Raw genomic sequence first — 25,420 nt, 5'->3', positions numbered from 1 at the left:
GCAGGCTTCTTGTGATGCCGGCTTTTGGAAGGGCTAGGGAACTGCTTGAACAGTTCCTAGCAGTGTGATCCTCTTTCCATTAGCAGATAGTCCTGTGAACAGAGCAGATTCTCTCCAGTTTGGTTCAGATTGATTTAATAAATACTTGGCCTGTATCTCAATATTTGATATTTGAACTCTTAGACACATGGGTCACTATGGTGAGTCTGTTTCCTGGTGAGATCAGCACGAGTGTTCTTCAAAATAAATTTCCAGTGGGAGTACTGCACTGGAAAGTTGAAACTTGCTTTCCATTAAGATTCTGTAATAATTGTAACAGCAAACTTTCAATACTCTGCTTGCTTGAATATTGATAGAAAGCAAACACAAGGAGCATGAACAGAAGGAGATAGTTCAGAAACTTAACTGTTCACCAGTAAGGGTTAGTATTTACTTATCTCTAAGGAATATTAAATATGCAGTGAATAACTCAAGGTATATGTATTACACTTTCTCATTAACGGTTTGTAGAATGGACTTAGTTTCAAAATATGAAGTAACGTGTATATTAAAAACTGCTAATTCTCTGTAATAAGATTATTTTAAAACCAGTTGTTGTACATTAAAAATGAATGTATAAAACAAATCTACTTGCCAGATCTAAACAATCACGCCTTGAAATCGGAATTAATACCTCGTTGTTAAACTGTGTGTTAGTGATCACTGAAATCACGCTGCAAAGGCTGGCTCTTTGGCTAGCAAGTTCAGGTAAAGGGAGGATTTGAAACATTTACACGTACTTATTTCTCTCGACTGCTGAATAGGTACGCGGTGTCCATGGCCAGAAGAATTGGAGCCAGAGTATATGCTCTTCCAGAGGACCTTGTGGAGGTGAAACCAAAGATGGTTATGACCGTGTTTGCCTGTTTGATGGGCAGAGGAATGAAGAAAGTGTAAGATGCTGAGACACAAGCAAAAATCCCAGCCTGCCACCCCAGTGCATGACTCGCCGATCAGCTGTGTCCGGGATGAAATGCTGTTGGCCTAAGAACTGTTGAAGTTTCAAGGACTCTCAGTTTTGCTTTGCAAGACTAGAACATTAACAACATTCTCAGGGAGAGGAGTTTTTAACCAACAGATTTGCTCTTTTCCCGGAAAGGAAATTTGATTTAAAGTGCTCACGGAAATGCATTCATATCAGAGCAGCATCTTAAAAAATGCTGCACTGGACCTATTTCTCAGATAGTCCGTGTTTTTCTTCTGAGGGTTGATAAGGTGGTTGGCATGAATCTTAATAGAAACAAATCTCACTTTCTATCTAAAAGACAGTTTAACTTGCATCTTGTGGTCAAATCTTGTGTGTTCTGGGTTTGAGCTTTTATTCCTTGTCTCTGTTACCATAAAGTTACAGAAACAGCTGGGATCTGTAGCACAATTTATAAAGTTAAATGAGAAAATTGTATTTCTGAAGATCAGTCTTCCTGCAGTGTTCTCTCTACATGGTGCTTTTTTATACACATAACAAATATTTTGATTGCTTCACAAATAAAGCATAGCATTTTTTTTCTTGATACTTTTATTTAAAGGTCTTTCAGAATAGACTATATCTGAGACTACCACCATAAAACTCAGCCTCTCTGGCAGTAGTGGACATCTGATGGCATCATTAAATCTGAGAATCAAAATGAATGCATTTTTGTACGCATCTTGGTTCAATTTTGTGTGCACCTAGAAAATAATTTTTATAAATCCTGCATGTAAACTTCTATTACTTTTTTATTTAAAATTCTGTTGGGAATAACACATTGCAGGGCAGTTGTGAAGGGAAGAGGCAAATGTTACAAACAGCAGGGTTAAGTAATCTGAACTGCAAAGTGCCGAGACACAAAACTATTTTTTACAAATATGCAGGAAGTGGTGTCACCAAAGAAGGAAGGAGCTGTATCCATAGGAGTTAATGTACTCTTGCTTTGGCAAGCTGTTTGCTATATTTTGAGATCATATTGCTATTCTGAGCTATTCAAATGATGTAATATGGTGGCAAAGCATTAGTTGAAATAAAAACATTTAAGTATAAGCATCTTTTTTTGCATATTTAATCTGATTCACACTTGTCCGTCTCTCCTTATTGACCATTCCATTTTTCAACTTACTTTCGTGGTTTGGACTTATGGGATTTTTGTGCTGATCCTTTGGTGTGTCTGCTTGCTGGGAGCTGTGTAAGAACTATTTTTTTCCATCTCTTCCCCTTTTGCTCAGTAATGTTGGGAGCAAGGAGGGTTGACAGTAATTGGTTGATCTCAAACTAGCTACTTTGTGAAAACTTTGTTAGTTATAACTGTGTTTGTTTCTTGTTTAAAACGACCTGCAAGGGGAATGCTATCTCATCCAACTTTAGTGTCCTTATCCACCTTGATCCTTCCATAAATGATACTCAAGGCACTAACCATTTGAAATCTTATGTGGCTGTTCCCCACTCCAGTGTGCCTACCCAGCATGTGCCCTTCCGGAGATGTCACAGCTACCACTGAACCCTCTTGAATTAGGGAACTAGTTCATAGGTCACAGAGGCAGGGTAAATGCTGTTTGGGGACTAGTAGTACCTCACCCCAAAGGTGTAATAAGGCCAAATAATAAGGAGAAAGGAAACAGGACCTTGGATCTGGCCTCTCCTGTTTGGTAAAATGGGGCTTTGGTTCCGTCTTCTCCTGTTTGGTAGCTGCTTGGCCAGCCCTGCGATCTAACTTCTCACAGGAGTTGGTGGAGCTGTAACATCGCCAGCACGGTGCATACCACACGTTCTGCAACATCATGGAGAAGTCAGTTGTGCAGCCTGATGTTGTGGGACCTTAAAAGAAACCGGCTTTTGAGCAGAGGCTGGATACTGTTGTAGGTCAAGCGTTGGCATGTTGATCCACATGGCCGGCGTGGATGTAATTTGTTAATTCAGTTTGCAAACACTTTTTTGATGATACTCTGCACTTCATGCAAGCTTTTCAAAGCATCATTAACGAAGTGGTTAAAGTCTGTGCCTTTAAGAATCACTTCAGTGACAGATTAACCATAGCCCCACTTCCACAGTGCAATATAAAACTGTTCAGAGGGCATGTTGGACTAACTTTTGTTTTAATTATCAATAGTTGTCAAAGCTGTTTGCGAGAAGATCTTTGCTCCAGGCCTGGCCAGCTGCCATGTGGTTTAAGTGCACACAGATACCTAGACCTCTGTCTTCTAGCTTTTGTAAGTTTTCATCCATAATTAAGGCTGCACGCTAGTGCTCGGAGAATTTTGGCAACATGTGAGGCCCTTGCTTTGCTATGGAGCGTACTGTGCTCAAGTAAACATTTCCTTATGGGAAGTCCAGGCGATGATGATTTGGAGATCGTGATAGGGAGCAGTATTGATGTGATGCACTTAATCTGTGATTACATGTTTAACTTCCAGTATCAGAGCCTCTGGTTCTGGTTTGTCTCTGAAGTTGCCATCCTGATGGTCTTAGGGGAGGGAGATGTGCCCTGTCAGGGCTGTTCCCTGTGTGCAGTCTGCTGTTTGCTTGCTTGGTTTTTTGCAATACTGGCTTTATATTATGAATATTATTGTGTAAACTGCCTGATAAGGCTGTCCAAATATTTTCAATTCTTGGCGAAAGATGACGACATTTTTACTGTCCAGATGATTTCGTTTTTGCTGTAAGTAACTGTAGTTTTTAGAGCCGGCCTGGAGAGTCATCTGGGAAGAGTTCTTTGCAGTCGCATTTATTATGCTTGGACCTTGTCATGAGGAAGCCTTTGCAACTCCTCTCTGGAATTATTTGTGATAATGCTGCTAATGTCTTCTAGCTAATGAATTGTGAAGAGGTGGCATTTCCTAGGTATTCGTGGGTATAAATGCTGTCTGACTAGTTGAGTAAGCATTCTAACCTCTCTAATTTTTTACTTTGAAACATGTATCCTGTCTTGTCTTTTTTATTTCTTAATTACTGGTTTTCTCTCTCTATTCCTGCTGTTCTTTAGCGGTATCCACACCCACAAAAGATGATTTGAGGGCTCAGCTTCTCTAAGTACTGAATTAACTTCTGGACTTGAGCTGCAGATGAGTGACTCCAGTGAATCCCTGTAATGTGGTTAATCCGCCTGCATTCCTGTCAGATTTATAATCTGTGTAAAGGAGACAGCAGGGCTGTATGTATAGGGAAACCAGAAACCTGTTCAAAGAAAGAAGCATGTCTGCTTTCAAAGGGCCATGCGAAGCAGCAAATGTCCAGGCAGATGTGTGCAGCTTTTGAAGCAAAGTGCGTATGGTTAAGTGTGATGCACCTATTGATAAATGTCACCATTTTGTGAGGTACATGGGCACGAATCGTGTGAGCATTTCCTCTCCGATGTCTGTCTATCCTGGTTTATTTCCCCTGCATCCTCAATCACCGAGTCTACGCTGTGACTGCAGACTGCCAGCAGGGGCAGTGTGTCACGGCATTTTTTGTATGTTGAGAAGGTGAAGTCGATAACAAGACCTGCAGCAAAGCCCAACACATCCCAGGTCTGTTGCTCAATGAGGGATCCAGCATGATCACTGAGGAGTAGGCTAGACCAAAGCCCAGAGAACAGGGAGTTGTGGGTGAAGAGACCGTAGTCCTCGAAGACTTGGTCTGAGTTCTGTCTGCCGAGGTCCAGGCCTGTTTCTGAGCTGTGGGAACTGTGCCTGGCCAAGAGGAGGGCCTCACACGGTCTCGAATGTATGTGTGGAAAAAGTGAAAGTGAGTCCCAAACTCTGAGCATGTAAGTGAGGGCTTGTCTCTCCTTACGGCCATAAGCTGGGAGACCGAGTGCTGCAATGCTGTGCTCCTAGGAGCAGCATGTGGCCAGGCACTTCCAACAGAGGAGAGCACGCTCTGCATTTGTCGTTCTCTGCAGCAAAACGGAAAAGAATTCCTGGATGCTACAGGTAGAGCCCAGGTTTCATCCCCAGTGCTGAAAAATCTTACCCTGAACCTCTAAAATCCGTTTTGCCACGAAAGGCCTTGGACTATCCCAGCTTAAACAGAAGTTAGGCACAGTCTGTCTCTCTGCTCGGTTTGAATGACTGAAAACATGTTCCTCTTTCAGACGGCAGGGAAGTGAATACAATCCCTGAGCAGCTCCAGTTACACGGCTTTCCATAAATGCTATGATTTGTGCCTCCGTAGAGAAGCCATTCTCAGATGCGTTTCTGTTTGATCAGTCAGAACGTTTACAGCAAATGTTCTCGAAGATCAGTGGCCAGCTGAGACGAGTGGGCAAAACTCCTGGCTCCTAACGTGCCTTAGAATGTGATGTTGTGGGGGTTGGTTTGGTTGCTAGCTGAAGCATGTGAGTTACCCTCCATAAGTGAACTTCTAGTTAGAAAAGCACCTTACTGGATTAATTCGCTATTTGTTTGTATTATGCCATTGTTTATAAACCCAGCCAGGGCCCTGCTGGGGTAGATGCTGTCCAGGTGGGTGAAACAAAGACTGTCCCAGAGCCAGCAATCTCATGCTACAAGTTTATGGCCAGAAACAAACAAATGGGGAGAGGGAAGGCAACATTATCAGTGTGATTTTTGGATTAGCATAGTGCAGTGGTTGGGAGATGCACCATTCCTGGGGTCGTGCGGTGGCTGGGAGATGCGCCATTCCTGGGTGGTATCTCACAGCCACCAGCGGTTGGTTGTCGATCTGCTTTCATTAAGTTGTAGTGCTGAACAGTTGGGTTAAACTGCTGAGCAGGTTGGTGGCAGCGGAAAGGAAGTGGAAAGCCTGGCAGCAGGCCGGCAGGTTTTCTCACCCGGCACTGGCAGCTGTCCAGGAAGAATAAACGCAGAGCTAGTCTGATCGTAAGTCAGCTCGGTGAGCATCAACGTTCCCTGCGTAGGGAATGGAAACACACTTTAGAGACTGGCACAGGAAGAAAAACTGGAAGAGAGGAGAGGTCCTTATACTGGACTGTCTGTCAGCAGAACCCACCTATGCCACAAAGTCACCAGTGGTAGGGATGGAGGTATCAGCTGGTAATAGCAATGAATGGGGGATGGTCTATAGATTGGGTTGCTGCTGTTAGAATGGGGTCTGACGGGCTGCCCCCGCCTCAGCTAGCCTGCGTGCGGGCAGCTACAGACGTGTTATGGTAGGAGTCCAGGTGCAATTTCCAATCAAACTGAAGACATCAGTCATGAGCTCTGCTGACTTTTCTACCCTATGTTGAGGACGAGATATTCTGGGCTTGGGAAAGGGAGGCAGCTGCTTAATGTGGGAACACAATGCAGACAACCTGGGACCAGTGGGAAAGAACACAACTGGTGTGTTCAACATATGTTAAACCGTTCTAGTGCTGAAGGAATAAACCTGAATGCGAGGGCACTAGACTCTCATGGCTGGCCAGTGTGCTCCAGAACAGAGGTGGTGAGTTAACCCGCTGGCTTAATCTTTAGATTCAGGGGTGCTCATCTGGTCGGAATGCCTGTCTGACCCCGCTCTGGACCACATTTCTACAGTCGTTAACCAGTGTGACTGAAAGTACCTCGGGGTGCTGAGGGGCAGCATGAGGCCTGTGCACTCTTCAGGCTGGCAAATAGCTCTGAAGTGGTGAATAGCTCCTGTGATGTCTCTACTACTAGCCTTTCTCCACAGGGGCCGGGTTCACCCTGGAGAAGGGATGGCCCAAATCTCTGAGTCACTGCAGGGCTGTTCCCAGCCACCACCTTTGCCCTTGCGCTGCAGGGTAGCTCGGAAACTCCACTTCCCACCGTCTACTCTTCGCACTAGTGTTAGGCATTCGGGTGCCCCTGCCAGGTGGGGCAGTGAAAGCAGCAAAACTGAGCCCTAAATATTCGTTTCATTCCACTGCACCACAGCTCTTGTTGGTTTTGGTTTTGCAACGTCACTTTTACTTTCCTTCTAAGGCACAAAGCTGCAGTTGATGCTGCTAAGTGTTCTTAGGTCTCCAGAAAAGAGTCTGGGTTGCCAGACAGCTATTCCTAGCATTCGGTCAATCCGGCCAATGCTCCAGCCCATCCCTGGGATAAAAGCCTCTTCAACCTTGACCTGCATGGCAGAAGCTGCAAGTTTGTTTTTGTTGTCAGCTGTTGTGTAAAATCTCTGGAACGTTCGAGCAGAATCCTACGTCCCCTCTAATCTCTACTTCCTAGGTATTGGAGTTACTAGTTTGTTAGAGTTATAAATGGTAGCTGCAAGAGGGGGAGGGGAGGGAATATATACCGGCATCTGCTTGCCCACTGGGCAAGTAATAGGAGCAAACGGCTTGTCACATCACCCTGGACACTCGCCCAGCATGAAGGGTTGTTACTGTTGGCACGTTGTTGCACACTTTGCAGAGTAGTTGCTCCTAGAGATTGTGCTGGACAACAGAGGGAAGAAGAACCCCTGAAGTGGCTGGAGATAAATGTGCTGACATGTCCCTAGGGTGATGGTAAGAGGGGTGGAAATAAAATATTTACTAACTCATCTTCTGCTTTTCTTAATTCAACCACACATTAGCGCTCGCTAACAGAGCTGGAGAAAGGCAGTGCAGTGCCTCAAACAGTTGCTCACAGTGGCTCAGGAACAGATGAGTAACTTAAAAACATCAAAATCCTCCTTTTACTTAAACCAGTGGCTCTCAAACTGTTGTACTGCTGACCCCTTTCACACAGCAGGCCTCTGAGTATGACCCCCCTGCAATAAATTAAACACACTTTTTAATATATTTAACGCCATTATAAATGCTGGAGGCAAAGCGGGGTTTGGGGTGGAGGCTGACAGCTCACAACCCCCCATGTAATAACCTCGTGACCCCCTGAGAGGTCCAGACCCCCAGTTTGAGAACCCCTGACTTAACCATTCACCTCTGACCTCCAGCACACTGCGCTATGGCTTGTTGCTGTCAGATGGCCCCTTGTCTTCTCCCTCTTGTGAGGTGTGGGGTGTCTCACACTTCTGAGGCTCTAGTCTACTCAGGGAAGAGACTACGCTGGGCACCTTTCCATGCCCCCAGGCTGCTTTCTGTGACACTAGAATCACCCCTGTACTGCCCTTATAGACATCCCTTGTGCTCCTGTTAGCCGGCAATTCTCCCAGTGCAGATTTTATTCTAGCTTGTCCATTATGTCCTGGCCCCCTCCTCTCGTGGAACCTGCATTTATCTCCAGGGGCAGGCTCTGCTCCCCCCAGCTCTGTGGCGATGGGGGCCGTACGGTGCAGGGAATAAACCCGCTCCGCACCCCTGTGATGGGATCCCAGCCGGTCCGGGTTCAGCTCAGGAAAGGAGTGTCAGGCAATTACTTACCTCCAGCATACCTCAGCACGTGCTCTGGCCTTTTGAGTTAGAAGTCAGGTGATTTCTCATTCGTAAATGGGAAATCGCTTGAATAACCCATCAGTTCTCTTTGTTTTTGGCGCCACCAAGGGGCAGCCCTGTGTACTCCAATAAATATGAGCCCCAAACAAATGCCTCCAGAAAAGAAAGCTCTGACTTTAAATGACTGCAATATAAAAACCCTTTGGTGTCGACTATTTAGTTGCCTGTCATCCAGTACTGCATAAACCGAGCTGAAGGAATCGCTGTGTGTATCTGGAAGTTAAAAGAACTAGGAGCAATAAGCAACATAAGGTTGTAGAGAACCATTACTGCCAGATCATTGAAACTGGACTTTCTCGTGGATTGAAACGCAAGGGAAATGAAGGCAAATGCTGACCAGCCATGTGCTATATGGGGAAAGGGTCTAGGGGTAAGTTGCAGGAATCTGAAATGGGCTCAAGCAAACTGCAGCTTCCTCCTCTTCCCCGAAAACCCTCACCCTGCTTTTCATTACCTGTGTGCGGTGACCTGGCGAGCTGTCATGCAGCAGACCCATATGTAACCAACGTACAGCTGTCTTTAAAAGGAAATGTTTATTATGGCCCAATAATGGCAGAAATGTCCTAGGAGGATGAAAAGGACCAGAGCAATGAACCTGGAGAGCTTTGATACTCACAGCAGAGCAGGAAAACAGAAATGTCTCAAAGCAAATGGGAAATGAGGGTTTTTTAAAGTGCTGTAGAGGTTTTATTTGGCTGTGAGCATTGAAAATGAAACTAAGCTGCTAGCCTCTAATGTCATTGCTGGGCTGCATCCCAGCTCCCGTCTTTCAAATCCTGCTTGGCTGTCCCCACACCACCTCTCCTAGGTAAAGCACCCTTGGAATGTCGTTTCACAATGAGAACCTACATTTCCTACATTATATGGGAGCATCCAGGTGCTTCGCTTCTCCAGAGAGGAAGAGTTAAAACAAGAGCTGGTTGAAAAATATAGGGCCTTATTTCTGCAGTTTTTTTAACATAATCAAAAATTCTTGTCTGAATTTGTTGCGGATTTGATTTGAATTTTCCCCAGATTGATTTGAACCCATTATTCAAAACACCTTTTTCTTTCTTTCCCCCTGTGAGTGGGAAGGAAAAGTGCCAGGAGTAAAATACAAAAAACGGACATTGGAAAAATATTTTTCATTTTTATTCCATCTGAATTGCAATGAAAATGTTTCTTTCTTCACAACGAGCCCTGTTGGTGCCAGGATATCAGAGAGACAAGGTGGGGGAGAGAATCTCTGTTGGTGAGAGGGACAAGCTTTCGAGCTGCCCACAGCTCTTCCTCAGATCTGGGAAATGTACTCAGTGCCACAACTAAACACGAGGTGGAACCGACCCTTTAGCATAGGTAGCTAACACACATTTCAAGGTGAAGTGGCCCATTAATACCTCTCTGGTCACAGAAGGGGAGGGGGGGGGAGAAAGCTGTGCAGTGGGAGGGGGTTAAGTGGGTAACAGCTTGTTGTAATAAGCCATAAATCCAGTGTGTCTGTTCAGCCCATGATTTTTAGTATCTAGCAGAGTTATGAGTTTAAGTTCCCAGGCTCATCTTTTGAAGGTGCTGGTGCAGATTTTCCTGGAGGATGAGGACTGAGAGGTCAGATGTAGAGTGATCGCTTGGGAAAAGTGTTCACCCACAGGTGACAGGGCGTTTTTGCCTTTTATCATTTTCCCGTGTGAGCTCATTCGAAAGTGCAGTGATTGTCGGGTTTCACCCACACAGGAGTTATTGGAGCATTGAGTGCACTGGATGAGGTACAGCACATGTTGGGATAGGCATGTGTAGGACCCATGGATCTTAAAAGCTGTGTTGTGGGCGTGTTGATCACTGTAGCAGCAGAGATGCGTTTGCAGGTTTTGCATCTGTTCTGGCCGGGTCCGGTGCTGTTTGGAATTAGCGTGTCCTTTAATTGGAACCCAGATCACCAGAGTCCCAGTCCTGTGCCCCATGTCCCATGCTCTGGACTGAGCAGCCTCTCAGGAACGTGTACAACCCCCCATCTGTAGCTCCTACCATATTCCAAATAGTGACTCTTTACTATCCGCTCCTCACATTGATGGGTTGGGCTGTACTCACAAACAAAGGGCAACATCTGGCCTCCCCAGCATGTCTTTGGGTCTTGCTGAGGGGGGGATGAATTTCAAAAACTTAAAGCTATTCCCTTGAAGTCCAAATATAATTTTAAACTGAAATGTGTAAATCCTGCTGCTTTGGTTGCAGTGGTTTTAATTTGGAAAGCTGCCAGTTCAGTCACTGCACCCCTCTGTGTTTTCATCCCTTCTCTCGCCCAGGCAGACTCCATGTCCTGCCCTCCCCAATGGGTCAACAGTTTAAAGAAGAGATACCACATGACTCGAGATCGTTAATGGCCATTCTCTCTAAGCTGTGCGAAGTCGTGTGTGAGAGAGGGCAAGATGGGTGGGGATGTGAGGGCTCTCATCACGCTCTGTTGTCGTCCATGGAAGGTCAGACTTGTTCATCAGCTGCTGTTTCTCATAAATAGGCAGGACTATGTGCAGGAGAATGATTGGTGCCACATGCTAACGATTGGCAACTACAGACTTCCAACTCTGGAACTCTCTGGCAATGGGGGATCTTCTGATGTTCATAAAGCATTCGTCGTAGCTGGTTACATTGTGTATCATGTTGAGTCTAAACACCCCAAATAAGATGTCGATTGGAAAAAGTAATTCTGTGTCTGATTTTCTGTGCAGATTTGTGGAGGTGAAAGAGTTCTGGCTTTGCGATGAGTCTAAGCAGATCCTTGACCTATAGAAGTCGGATGCAAGGTCCAAAAAGAAAAACAACCTAGAATGGCCCTATGTTATGGCTGGGTTTATCAAACAAGCCTCAGGTTATTGGAAGCAAGGCCAGTGCTGCCAATACATGGATCGATAGTACTGAAATCAGCTGAGTTTGCTACCATCAGTTAAACAATTTAAAACTGAGATTAGACTGATGTTGTTTCTTTTCCTTTCCCCACGTGCTGCTCCTTGTGACATCTGTTCTTCAGACCAGTACAGACTGGGTGCCCTGTAATAGAGGGGTACAGCTGATTGGTACTGAAGATCTGCCTGTGTGATGGGGTGGGCCATGCTAGTCTCATGCGAATGGTCCTGTTATTGCAGCCACCCTGTTTGCAGAGAAGGCACGTGGAAGGTGGTGGCATACCGGGGGTGGCAGTAGGCAGCAAAGGGAAAAGTGTTCTGAAAACATGTTTACTATTGATCTTCCTACAGAGATTGGTGTTTATCTGTAATGCGGTAGCACCTAGGGGCCCTAATCATGGCCTAAGACCCTGTTCCTGTAGGCGCTGTAAGAACACAGAACTAACGGACTGTCCCTGGCCCCATGGACAACATGTAGCTGGATAAGGCTGTGCAATGGGTGCAGTGTCTTTTATCTGCAGGAATCTTCCCTGCTAAGATGAGCAAATCACAAGGAGAACAAGAATCATAACTGGGATGACCCGCATGTTATTGCCCCATTGGGACACCAGGGGGAGCTGGGCCTTAATTTTTCTGGGGAAGGCTCCGTGTGCTCCTGGGCTGTGGCCTGACCTTGCCACTGGCTGTGTACAGCAGTGGTACCGGGCTGCTGTTAAAAAGGAGCATCTTGTTTATCCAGACCACGGACACAACCCTACGGATCAGCCTACATCAGGGGTCGGCAACCTTTCAGAAGTGCTGTGCTGAGTCTTCATTTATTCACTCTGATTTAAGGTTTCACGGGCCAGAAATACATTTTAACATTTTTAGAAGGTCTCTTTCTATAAGTCTATAATGTATAACTAAACTATTGTTGTATGGAAAGTAAATAAGGTTTTAAAAATGTTAAGAAGCTTCATTTAAAATTAAATTAAAACACAGAGCCCCCTGGATGGGTGGCCAGGACCTGGGCAGTGTGAGTGCCACTGACAATCAGCTCGCGTGCTGCCTTCGGCACACGTGCCATAGGTTGCCTATCCCTGGGCTACATGGTAAACCCCCTTCAGCAGCTTGCTGGGTCAGGTCTCAAAGGCCTGGGCAGGACGTTTTCTACCAGATCTGCTCTCGCTTGAGCAGAAGTTGAGGGCTCAGGGCAGAAATTTCTGGGTGAAGTCCTGTGGCCTGGCTTATGCAAGAGGTCAGGTGAGATCGGCAAAACAGTCCCCTCTGGCCTTAAACTGTGTGTGTGTGTGTGTGTGTGTGCGTGTGTGAGAGAGAGAGAGCCTAATGCCAGGGCCGGCTCCAGGTTTTGCCGCCCCAAGCAGCGAAAAAATAAAATAAACTCAGAAGCACTTCGGTGGCAGCTCAGCCGCGCCGCTCCGTTCTTCAGCAGCACTTCGGCGGCGGGTCCTTTGCGCCCTCTCTTCCTCTTCAGCAGCACTTCTTAGCTGTCCCAGGTGGCCCCAAGGAGCTTGCAGTCTAGACAGAGGAAATGACTCACTCAGGGTCACCCGGCAGGTCTGTGTCAGAGCTGGAAGTTTCACCCAGGTCTCCTGGCTCCTGGTCCAGTGCTCCAGCCCCTTGGCTGCACTGCCTGCCAGGTAACTCACAGAGCAGATTCAGGCAGGGAACACAATCCAGCTGTGAAATCATGGGACTTAATATACAAATTAGCAGCAAATTAAGGATTTTCCAGCCCAGCCCTGCTACATGTGAGCAATAATCAGGTATTGAACAGCATAGTCGGCAAGTAGCCATGGAAGTGCAAAGTTGTTGTGCTCCCACTTTGACTTCCTAGTTGAGATGTTTCGCTCTTTGCAATCCAGCTGGAAGAGTGGAGATGGAAACCTTCTGCTCTTGCAGTGCCCTGTCACTGCGTCTGCATCATAGAGGAGACCCCCTGGCTACTCTGCCAGGAGCAGTGAGGGGTAAGGGGATGTCGACAGCAATTCTGCAACATGGAACTAGTCACAGGATCCTCAGTTGAGAAACTGCCAACTGCCAAGATTCCTGACTGACTGAGGAAACGGTTGTTTAGCCTGAGTTCAAGTCAAACATTTGATCTTTCTCTTTTTCTTGCTTAGGAAAGGTCAGGTGGGGTCAGCGGGTAAAGACTTACTGTTAGGATCCAACTTTGTTATTAGACAGACAGTTCTATAAAACTAGACATGGCCTGCAAGCATCCCAGCTTGGGTGTGATGGGCTTGGCTGGGGCTCTCCCTGAGACAACCTAGGTGCACTAGGAGTGGCTGGAGGAGATACAGCAGAACGTTTCCCCTGTCACTGGTCCTGATCTAAGGTCCCAGTGTGATGGGAGGGATTCTGTGGTGCTTAAAGTGCTTCTCTGCCTGATACGGAGCTGGAGCTTGTGCCTGGGTCTCCCACAACCCCGGTGACTGCCTTTACCACCGAGCTCTTGGCTATTGGGGGTCTCTGCCTGAAAAATTTGGAAAGGTCTCAGTTTGGCCCAATGTGGAATAGGAAATTTTTTTGAAATCTTGTGGTTTTTTTATTGGATGTGAATCATTTCCTGCTCAGCTCCAGCATAACCCCTCGATCCTGAGCATGGTTGCTGTGAGAACCTCCTCTGACACTCGACAAGGTAAGGGAGGTCCTGGCTGCATTCAAACTGTGTAATTGTGATTCTAGTCTGCTGAACTAAAACATTTCCTGGAGTTTTGGCTGTATGCGCTATTTTCACTTTGTGTTGGTCTGCTGGGCTTTTTAAAGGCTGTTGCCGTCTATCCTAGAGGTGGGTGCATTTCACTAGCAGAAACTTTGTTTTCATGCATGTACACCTGTATGTGTTAAAATGATATATAATTCTGCAAAACCCTGGCCTCCCAAACTCACACCTCCAAACCAGGTCCCTGGGAGTCCTACGTGTGCTGTGGAGGGCAGATTTTGACCTCCAGTTTGTAATCAGTGTACAGAGTTTGAGTGCTTGGAGATGTTCCGATGACAAGTGCTGTAGAACTGATATTAATGAGCAGAACCTCCTGGAGGCAGAAGTATTGTATGACTTCCAGCCAAGTCCCACCCATTGCACGTCCTTAATCTACAGGAACCCAAGGGACACCGACACAGTGTGAAAGAGCAGCAGGCTGAACTGTGATTGGGAGTTTTCCTGATTTCTGATCACTTCTTGGGTAAGAAGTTACCCCATCTGGTGGGAGTATGGCAGGCTTGGGATATTGCCCACCCAGTGGCTTTTCTTCTGAGAAAATGCAAGAAAACCAAGAAACACAAAACACTTCACTTTGTAAGCATGTTTAATCCCCACGCACAACCACAGGAAATCTTCACACACATGTCCAATAGGAAATGCTGATGAGAACTGTCCCTAGTCTACTAACTAGTTACTGCTTCCACTCCAGTTACCTGCCCTCAGCTAAGAACGCACTTTTACCAACATATTTGCTTTTTAGCACCAATCCTATTACATAATTTCCAATACTAAGGGCACTTGACTGATGCTCAGCTACCCGCAAAGGAGCACGGGGCTTTTAAAAATTGACAAAGTGCTGAATTTAACTGTTCTGTCTTGTGAGATTTTAAGATTTTACTTCCACAGTTTTCTACCATTTTTGTGTAACTCAATCTTCTTTGCAAATATAGATCTGAAGTAGAAATCTGGATCTTCAGTGTTGAAATGCTAGAAGAGCAGGATTATGTTCCATCACCCACATCTCAGCCTCTGGTTCCTGTTCTGGTCTCTGTCTATGGTCAGTCATTTTGGCTTAGTAATTGGAATTATTCCATAGTTTTTCTAAATGTTACTTTGCTTCTATCCTTGGGCGGTTCCAGCTGTTCATAACTAAGGTCAACCCAACCTGCCAGTGAGACTGTCTCAGTAGTGTCATCAATCTGTAATCAATGAAGGGCCTCTGAAATCTTTCAATTGTTTTTGTGTGTCGAGTGACTCTCCAGAGCTGTGTGTTGTATACAAAGCATGCTATGTTGTGACCAAAGTCCTGCTCAATGCTCATCGCAAATTTCAACAACCTGGTGGCTAAAACTGTGGACACAAACTTCCTGCGAGTGCTGCCCATGACTAGAAAGTGCTGTAATCACTTATTTAAATTGCCTTCAATTCAGTTGCCCCTCTCCCCAATCAGGGCAGACCCAGGTCTTGTGCTGCAGCCTCCTGGCACTGCTGTGCTGGCAGGTTCTCACTGGAGTGTTGGTGCAAAAGGAGAATCACTCCAGAGGGAGGGCTGGGGCTGGGGCCTGGGTAGTATGGCCAAGTCAGGGGTGCCTGCGGGTACGTCTGCACTGCACACCAAGCCTGGGTTCTGATTCAGGTTTGAGGCCAAACCCCCTTTCCATCCACACATGAATCGGTCTGACTCAGGTCAACCAGTGCTCAGGTCCTAGGGCCCTGCTGGGGGGTGGGTCAGAGCCCGTGTCCCGCTGTGACTTGTGCAATGTGGCCGCAGCTCGCGCCGCAGACCTGAGTCAGAAAGACTGTGTAGTGCAGTGTGGACGTGTTAGCGCGCCGGTGGGACCCCGGCCCAGCGAGCGAGAGTGCAGGTTTACAAGGCAGTGCGGATGCTCAAGCCCAGGCTTGGAAACATCGAGTCTACAAGCCTGAGTCCCACAGGCCCAGGTTGACCGTGCAGTATAGCTGTACCCTCAGTGTGACCCCTTGCTTCTGCATGGGTGCCTTTGGCCCATTGGCAGCTGGTGGCTCTGCCGTATGCTCGGGACCCAGCCTAGCACGTGTCTTGTGTGCCCCTATGCCCAGCGTGCAGAGGATGTGAATGTGTTACGGCCCTAGTGTGTGAGTCTGTTTCTTTGGGCACATCTACACTTCAGAGCCCGGGGCAGCTGACTCCTGCTCCCAGGGCTGGGGCTATGGGGCTAAACGAACAGTGTAGACATTCAGGCTTGGGCTGGTTCCCCGGCTTGGAGACCCCTTCTCCTCATGGGGTCTCCAAGTCCACGCTCCAGCCCGAACCCAAACATCTGCTCTGCATCTCATAGCCCTGCATCTCGAGTCTCGTGAGCCTGAGTCAGCTGAAGTGGGCCAGCTGCGGATCCTTTACTGTAGTGTAGACATACCCTTGGAGTCTCCACAGCCTAGCCTATGATCTTAGCTCTGGAGGACATTGATTCAGTGCTAAATATCAGACAAAGGTGGTGGTCATCCCAGAAAGGCGACTTCTGCCTTCCCTCATGGAGCTGCACTATGCCATGTGTCGGTGAGAAGCTGGGGCTATCGGATCCCCTAGGGCAGTTAGCCTTCGGACTATGGAGAGCCCTAGTGAGGTATGTCTGATTAGTAGCTTGTAGAAAGTGGATGGGCTCACAGAAGGGCACACTGGCTGCTTTCAGATACGGTCTCCCAGCTGCAGCCAGGCTCTGCTGTCCAGCCGGAATCCATTTCTGACTGATTCTGTTTACAGAATTCCTGTGCCGGGCCAGTTGCTTCCCTTGAATCTCTGCAGAGAGCAGCCTCCTGTCCCATGGTGGCTGGTTGCCAATTTTCAAGAGATATTAATGGAATGTTTGAAGCAGGTTTACAGGGGGTGTTTCAGAGTAGAAAGGCAGTAAATCAAACCAGGCCAGCCAGCACAGAGCTGAGAGAGGAACTGGCATAGATAAAGGCTGAAAACAAACCCACCAATACTAAATCACTAAATAGGCAATTACTTCTAGGTTGGTTTGGTTTTGACAGTTTAAAAGGTATCTTTCACTTCTGTGCAATTCTGCTACTATTAAATATGGTACTATGAGGATATCAGAGCTCTCAAAGAGTTGGTCCCCTGGCCAGCACTGGGCTTTGGACTTTGTTGCTTTAAACACCAACTTACACTGAAAATTCTTCCTGGGAAGATAAATGAGGCTAATTTCTTGGACGGGGAGGAAAGAATGCACCGCTCAAACAGTGGGGGAGGGGTCTTGCGGTATCATCAGGGACTTGTGGAAACTCCCTGTAGCTGGAGATGGTGTTTGGGAATGTGGGAGATGAAATTACACTATCCTGGATATTTACTGATAAAAGGTGACAAGGCAAATCTGCTTTTGAATGCGTGCGCCACTGTCACATCTTCAAACACCTAAACAGAGGCTTGTGCTACATGAGGCTACTGTAAGGAATAATGGAGAGCTAAAATACTGCGGCTTTATGCCACAGTTCTGTGACAGGCACATGCTCGCTGGTGCTCCATTACTCACTGTCTTTTAAATTCTTATTGCAGAAGTGTTTTATATAGTATCACATTCCCGGGTATGAGCTGAAGGAAAACACTGCACATTTAAGTAGACCCTAAATTACTGACGTGGTTTTATAGACATTTGAGATGTGATGGGACATTGCGCACACTAAAGAAATGCAGATAAATATGGGAGGTGCTGTCCAGAGGCACAGGACGACATTCTGTATCCCTAGGAGAGCCTGTGTTAACCTGATTAATTCTAAACTAAAGAGACTAGAGCTTGAGATATATATAGGAATGCTCAGACTCAGGGCATCTCAAAGTGTTGTGCAAAGTGACATATCACAGGCTGGTGGTGAAGAGACTCTACATTTAACAGCAGCTCACACAGACAAGGGCATGGGAACCTTTTTATAAATAGGGAAAACTGACCAAAAAGTAGGATCTTCAACTTTCACCTGGATGCCAACAAGAAACAAGCGAAAGGGACCTTGGTTTTGTCTCATGCGAAGGATAATGCTGCCTGGAGCAGTCTTTCCCTCCACTCATGCCCTGCAGCATTAATACAGATTAACAGCCCGAGCCCTGGCATAGAATTTGATAACCTGACCTTTTCACCCTCAGGAATGCTGCAATCCTATTAGAATCCTGTTACCATAGTCATTGTGTTAATTAGTTTTGCAATGCCAATAGCAAGATGTAAACGCTGTCTGTCAACAGTTTATTCATTTACAAAATCTCAGCACATTCCTGCAGCTAAATCCATTGTTCACTTTTTATAAACAGATTACAGAAAAAATGCTGATTCATCTGATCCAAGTCCAGAAAATGATTTGTCTAGTGTCTCCGCCAAATGCCAAGCACAGCACATGAGTGTGATCCAAAGTAATTCATCAGAAATAGCATGTGGCATGGCAGCAGCGTTGGCTTCGGTCTCCTTGCACTTGTCTGCACTTGCCAGCCCAGGTGGTATTGAGCAGTTGATTAATTCGCCGTGAGTGAAGACGTCAAGCAGGGTTTGGTTGTGAAGCACTGGAAAGGCACACTGCATCCCCTCAATCGCCCCTTTGTATGATGCTATCCAGGTGGGGAACCAAAGCATTTTGCAGTCGCAGTTCCAGGGGTTGTGGGACAGAAACACGTATTTCAGTTTCGGCAGCTCTGCAAACAAGTACTTGGGAAGGGAACTTAAATTGTTTTTGTTCAAGTGAAGGAATTGCAGGTTCTTTAAATTGGAGAAGGCAGCCTGGGAAATGGATGAGATGTGGTTGTTATTCAGGTACAGCTTTCTCAGGTTACGCAGGCTATTGAAAGAGCAGTTGATTCTGATGATTTTGTTGGCCTCAAGATGCATGGTCTTGAGCTGGATCAGACCACTGAAAAGCTGATTAGGCAAATCAGATATATGGTTGTGTCCTAAATCTAACAGCCCCAGCCTGTTTAGCATTGCAAAGGCATCATTCTGAATTGTCCAGATCCGATTCTTCCGGAGGTTCAGCTCGTACAGGGCTTTCAGATCCTTCAGAGAATCTCGGCCTATGGCTTCGATGTGGTTTCTTTCCAAAGATAGTCTCGTGAGGCTGGACAGGCTTCTGAAGGCTTGCGGGATGTAATGCAGGTTGTTGGATGTTAGGTCAAGTACCTGTAGAGACAGCAAATACGAAAACACTAATGGGTGGATTTCGAAGATATTACAGCTAGATAAATCCAGGCTGATGAGGTTGGAGAGTCCCCTGAAAGTATTAGCATGCAGGTGTGTCAAGCGTGAATTCCAGCCGAGATCCAGCTCCCGTAAATTGCTGAGGGCACTAAAGGTTCCCGGGTACAGGAAGGTGAGGTTATTGCGATCCAGCCAGAGGCTGCGGAGGAAAGTCAGATTTCGGAATGTGTTGGCAGTAAGAATCCTTAACAAATTGTTAGACAGGTTTAAAGAAACGGCAGATGTTGCTAGTTCTGCAGGAAGAGTTCTCAGTCCAGCTTTGTTACAGCGTATGGTGTCCTCAGGAGAGCACTTGCACATGCTGGGGCATGCAGCCACACTCACACCCAGGCCAATCCTCGCTGCACAGGGAAACAAAGAAAGAATAAGAAAGAACATGTCCCGTCAGAGCCCCAACCCTGCAGCAACTGTTGCGTAGTTACTAAAGCAAGGGTGGGAGAAAAGAGCACAAACCTTCTGGAGACGTGACGAGCAAACACTGCAAGGCTAATTGGGCTGTGTTCTGATCACCGGTGAAGTTAAATCAGGCAGCTTAAGAGGGCTGCAGCCCAGTGGGGCTCAAGTTCTCAGGCAGACAAAAGCTGCTTTGGCGTTTGTTTTGTAGAGAATACTGCTGGGAAATAGGGAAGTTCCTCAGCCCTGCGCTGTTCTCGGGTACAGGGCTGGTTTTCCTGCCCCTCTTGCTATGGTAATGGGGAACAACAAGCTTTGCTATAGAATCTGCCCTGCAAAAGCTGCAACTTCCCGGTGCCTGGGCCTCTCTCACAGCAGGAGAGCTGTGCTCTGTGCTCTCAGACCTGGCTTGGCAATTTCACTGAAGTACCAGGTGTCAACAGGCAAAAGCTGAGGGCACTTCAGGCCTGGAGAAATGCGGATACATATAGTGCTGCTGTGCAGAAGCGTGGGATGCAGACAGCCCCTGAGTACAGTCCCCCCCCCTCCCCCCCCCGCAGGCACCTCCTTGTAAAACTGGAGTGCCACATCCACGCACAGCATTTGTCCCAGGAGCTGCTCAGCCACGCCCTGAATACGCCTCTGGCCATGTGGCTGTATTGCTGTGTTGTGCGGCAGCAAGTGCCCCACTGGGAGGGGATTGTCTGGGGAAGTAGATGCTGCTGCAGTTCCTGGCCTGTGGAAGTGGGTATGCGAATGAGAGAATAGTCGGGGGCAGATCACCAAGCATTCCCTGAAGGTGTGACTGAGCTGGGAGGACTGACCACAATGCTCTGACTGCAACCCCAATCTCCTGTCCTAGCTGGCATTGCAACGGGGTGCAGTGAAGAGATGCAGGGAAAGGATGGGGGGCAGGTGACCAGAACTGGCCTGGCACTGCTGTGGACTGTTGACAGTAGAGGAGTAGGGAAAATTTCATCAGCAAATGCAGATTAGGTGAAACCAAAACTTTGTGCCGCAACATATCAGTGACAACCAAACCTTCCTCTGAGCCGGGCTCTCACTCGGCCAGCATCTCCTGCTGGAGCTGTTCCACTAGGTCCAAAGAATTAAACATTCCTTGGGTCAGAGAGAGACAGACCCCACCCCAGAGTGGCCACTAGCCCAGTGATGAGGGCACTCCCTGGGGATGTGGGAGGCCCAGCATCAAGTCCCTGCTCTGAATGCAGCAGACCAGGTGGATGCCGTCCCCAGCGGGCAATAGGGCATTCTGATGTGGGGGGCCATGGCCATGCTAACAGGAACTGCTTTCAAATAGCATCTGTGCCAACTGTTTGCTAAGGTGGGGGAGCCATAGTAACTGGGGAGCAGGCGAGGCCCCCCGGGAATAAGCCAAGGCAGCATTTGTGCGGAGTGGCCATAAGTGCTGCAGAAGCAGATATCCTGCATAACGAGACAGTTGAATTAAATGATCTAATTCAACTAGACTTTTTCTTCCCTCCTTTCCCCTTCAAAGGCTCTCCTGCTGTCCCAGCCCTGGGGAAGGAAGTGCCTGGTGCTCATGCTGATACCCAGCCAATGGGAAACGAAATCACAGCCGATCTGCCCCAGAGGCGCTCAGACGCTGGGCTCATGCCTTTGTCTACGGCTAGTTCAGGGTCAGCACTGCCTATGTATCGCACTGTGCTAACAATCACATTTTGTTTTCTCGGCCGTTTTCCTCAGCCTCAGTTTGACTCTGATTCAGCTGGCAGGCCGGCTTGTGTCAGAGCGATGGATGCTTTCGGCAGCCTGGAATGCACTCGAATGTGAAATGATCCTGACACAGTGACTGCTTGAGATAAGCCCTGACTGATTGACTTTTCTTTTGAGCAAAAACAGATGCACGCTTCTTGGGACTCAACTCTGGCACCAGTTCTCCACTGCCCGGCCCAGTGTCCAATAAGCTGTCCACTGTTTAGACTTTGCAATGAGCAACATGGCAGTGGATCCTCCAGTGACTTCAGCTGGGCTCTGCATGGGCGTAAGAGTTCATTTCCATGATCTCACTGCAAGACTAGGGCCTTAGGGTGTAAGTTTACACTGTACAGTGCAAAGGGACTATTTCTCCCTATGTGTTCAAATGGCGCCCAGGGGTGCTATTGGAATTAAAGCTCAGAGAATGGCCAATTCTTTGGTTCAGTGACTGAACTGAAAAATGGGGGAAGGGGAGAATCATTTTAGATTGAACACCACATTTCTTTTGACCTGATACAGGACATTTTTGTTTCTGAGGGTTTTTTCTTTAACTTTTTTACAAATTTTGGAAATAAAATTGAAATAAAATTTGAAATGAAGAGTCATTTCTAATTGAAAAGTTTGAAATGTTTAATTTAAAAATTGTTAAACAAATCACTTAGACCTTTTTGGATTTTTTTTCCATATTTTTTTTACCAAAACAATTTGTGAAGTTTGAGACAAATTCACTAAATATTTCAGTTGACCAGAATCTGCATTTTTGTTTGAAATTTTGTCGCACTCTAATTGGAATGTAAATGGTAAATCATCAATGTAGGGGAAAAGCACAGAAACCTTACAAGCAGCATGTTGCCTTTATCTCAATGTTAATCCTCTCCAGTACAGGAGAAGGTTTCAGGCAAGCAGCCAGAGCTCCTTCTGGGGTCACGTCCTCATGCCCTTTGGTTTTGATCCTGGAGCTAGAATGGAAAGATGAACCTCAAATGTTATTTAAAACCCCAAATGTGTTTCTGGCTCTTTTCCCTGTGAAGACTGCTCTGAAGACACATTTTTTTTTTTTTTATAAAAAGGAACAAGCAACTGGACTCCACTTCTGCAGAGAAGGCTGTTGGGGTTTGGAGGGTTCAAATTATCACCCCTCCCCCCCACCATGCTCATGTAAAAGGAGTGAGTTCACTTTGGGGGGATATCCCAACAGATTACCTCACAGACCCCTCTCCCCGCCAAGTCCTGAGACCAGCAATGTGTATTATGGTGGGGTCCTGGTGGACCAGAATTGATCTGGTTAGGGGCCATAGCAAAAGTGCTAGACCTACCCAAAAAGGCTAAGCAAAAGTCCCGGCGAAAGGCATGGGTATGGACCTAGTATTCTGGCTTCTCCTGTAGTGGTTTTCTCCTTCGAGGTAACGGGGTATGCTCACTGCAGTCTGATAAAGCTCTTCGTGAACCAGCCTGCGACCTGAGCATTCCCTTGAACTTTCAACCCAAACCCGAGTCTCTGTAATGGACTGAATGAGAATGTGGAATCCTGGCCATTCTGCACTCTGAGGCACATCCAAAATCTGGATCCAGACCCATGTCTCAGGTCTAGGGTGTTGGCCCTGCTCCGAATATAGTACTTGGAGCAGGGGATGGTCTCATTTAGCATGACCCAGCCTCCAATCTCAGAGGACCTCTGTACCCATATCCCCCCAGGGAAGTCTCCAGTTCCCCTTTGCTTCCCTCCAGTACTGTATTTAATAGGGAAACACTGGGCTGCCGTTAGAAAGAACTGGTGTGCATTGCTGACCAATGTGCTTGGTGGATTCAGAAGGAGAGTGGGGGGCCTGTTACAGTGCAGACCCATAGTCGGACTCCACCCGCCCCAGAGAGGAGAATTTATCTGAGTCGTAGTGAATATCTGAGAGACCTTTGGGGACTGATTATTGTATCTCTGGCAACTGATGGCTGGCAGTGAGAGATCTGATTGTTTAGCTTACGACGCCAAGTTGACTAGACAACTGATCACAGCTGACATGGTAACAAAATAATCAGTGACACAATCTCTGCTCTTTAATTTTTAATGATTCCAGGTTTTTTTTCTTCTTCTCTATACTGGAATTCACTAGTTTTAATCATGTCTTTTTAAAAGCACCTTCTCCCTCAGTGTCTCTGTTCCTTTATGCTTTTTCTCCCTTTGCCTTTCATTTTTCTGTCTGTTTTCAACCCCTTCTTGTCTCAGCTTTTCCTTTCTATATCCTCCAGATTTTGGTTTCCTTCCATTCCTCCCTCTTCCCTGCATCTCTCACAATGGTCTTGCTCCCGCTCGGCCTTGCCAGCTGCCTCTGGAAACCAGCAGAAGACGTACAATGCACGCTATGAGTGAGAGCGAGATGAATCTCGTTACCAATGCATTGTGTTATTGTAGCAGCGGCAGATTAGAAGGCTCCCTCTTCATTTGATCCCTTTGTTTGCTGCAGCTTGAGTTTGTTTTTTTCCTTACAGAGTTTAAACAGAGAAACAAAAGCCCCATAAGAACTACTCTTCTCTGGAAGCTTGGCTGGGATTGCAGCATTGTGTAATGGCCTCCACCGCCCAGCTGGAAACACCACCATTTGTTCATTAGGAGGACATGTGGCACTTTTTGCAGATGTCCCTCCTAGAGGCCAAATGCTGATTTTTCAGCCCCAAACCTGAAGGATCTGGCTTTGTGCAGGAGACTTCCCTGAGGGTTGGGGGATGGAACCTGTCCCCCTTGCCCAAACAGAGCACAGAAACATGCACTCTGGGGTCATTAGCTAGACCTTACTGGCTGTTTGCATCTGCGCCCATGTCTGGAGTATTGGCTAGTGCATTCTGAAAGCACTGATCCAAACACATTCCTTCTTCCCATCCCTGTGTGCCGACATGCACTGTGCAACCGCAGCACGTTGTATCATGCACAATTCCCCGAGACAGTGTCCCTCTGGCTTCTTCTGACCTAGGTCAGCAGAACTGCAATCATCTGGTACTTTAGAGACCTTGTGTGGGCCTCCCCAAGTGGGCAGGGGTTACCCTTCTCAAAGCAGGCTGGCAAGCTGCTTTGGTTTTCCAGCCAGGGATGTTCTGTTTCTGTTCTTGTTTACTTTTTGTAGCTAGCTCCTAGTGAACAAGGTAGATCAGCTGATGTGCTGCCTGTCTTATTTACAAATGCTCTGTGCTTGTTTTCGTGAGTCCAGCAGCTCCGCCCACGGGAGGGCTATCCAGTCCTCAATCACGCATCTTCTGGGCATCTTGACATAGCCATTCTCAGGGTCCTGATTTCAACTCCACTCTCTTCCCTTTCATGCTGGCTATTTTGCAGTTAATTTCTTAATGGAAATTTTTAGATATCAAAATTTATACCGCTCTTAGAATTTTTTTTTATTGCCAGATATTTCCTAGTGGGACTAAAACTTAGTGGGAAAATAGAACCATATGGGGCTGAGGAATATACTGTTGATTCAAAATGTTCCTTAAACACACAGAGGTTTTGGATATCATAAATATCATATTTATATCTTGTTATGGCTTCAGTGATTCCATTTTCTTTTCTGTTTATAGCCCTTTTATGACTTCCAGATGCATGCAGTGGTGACAGCACTGTTGGGAGACAGGCAGCCACTGCAAGATGCTGCATCATGTAGAACTGTTTTTTGATGATTGCAGGTTGGCCCCGTGTGGCTTCATGACCTGCAAAGTTGCCTACGCTTCGCACTAGTTGTGACAATAATGCATGTTGCCAAAACGCCAAATATTGCTTGATTTAGCTGCGTTTCCAGTTAGTTCCATGCAACCCACACTCTGCTTCTGAGGCACTTGATGTTCACACAGTGTAATGTACCTAGAGAGGGCTTGTTTTTGTGAAAGCCCCAGGAAATGAAGGCTGCCCAACCTGATATAACTCTATGATTTACCTAGTGCCATAAGTGTGTGTGTGGGGGGGGCCGTTTACAGACAGGTCGAAGACGAGGTTCCTGCCATGAGGAATTTCCAGTTGAAGGGTCACCTTCTGCTCACGCTCCTGATTTTTGTTACTGCTGATGTACTGCCTTTCATTTTATTTCCACCCTGACACATGAGGGCCATAGGTCTTAGTGTTTCACAGGGATGATTTCTTTTGTTCCATTGCCGCTTCTGTCATTA

At 46.8% G+C, this 25,420-nt stretch overlaps 2 protein-coding genes across 5 annotated transcripts in view; one reads left to right on the top strand and one right to left on the bottom strand.

Annotated features, from left to right (window-relative positions):
* PLS3 (plastin 3) overlaps nucleotides 1-2,056 on the top strand; it is an 84,699-nt gene extending 82,643 nt beyond the window's left edge. For all 4 annotated transcript variants that reach the window (XM_030576059.1, XM_030576060.1, XM_030576058.1 and 1 more), the window contains one exon: nucleotides 804-2,056. In XM_030576059.1, coding sequence (XP_030431919.1) covers nucleotides 804-936 — 133 coding nt within the window. In that variant the 3' untranslated portion in view covers nucleotides 937-2,056. The remainder of the gene's footprint in view (nucleotides 1-803) is intronic.
* Nucleotides 2,057-18,134: 16,078 nt separating this feature from the next.
* Nucleotides 18,135-20,016, bottom strand: LOC115658039 (nyctalopin-like). The gene is made up of 2 exons (XM_030576501.1): nucleotides 19,601-20,016; nucleotides 18,135-19,488 (listed from the first exon to the last, which is right to left on the bottom strand). The coding sequence occupies exon 2, from the start codon at nucleotides 19,445-19,447 to the stop codon at nucleotides 18,215-18,217; it is 1,233 nt and encodes a 410-aa protein (XP_030432361.1). The 5' UTR covers nucleotides 19,448-19,488; nucleotides 19,601-20,016; the 3' UTR covers nucleotides 18,135-18,214.
* Between the last annotated feature and the right edge of the window lie 5,404 nt (nucleotides 20,017-25,420).

Source organism: Gopherus evgoodei, chromosome 9 (assembly GCF_007399415.2).
Source record: "Gopherus evgoodei ecotype Sinaloan lineage chromosome 9, rGopEvg1_v1.p, whole genome shotgun sequence".
Taxonomy (NCBI): Eukaryota; Metazoa; Chordata; order Testudines; family Testudinidae; genus Gopherus; species Gopherus evgoodei.
Note: the sequence above shows the minus strand (reverse complement) of the source record. Positions and strands in the feature narration are given on the sequence as shown.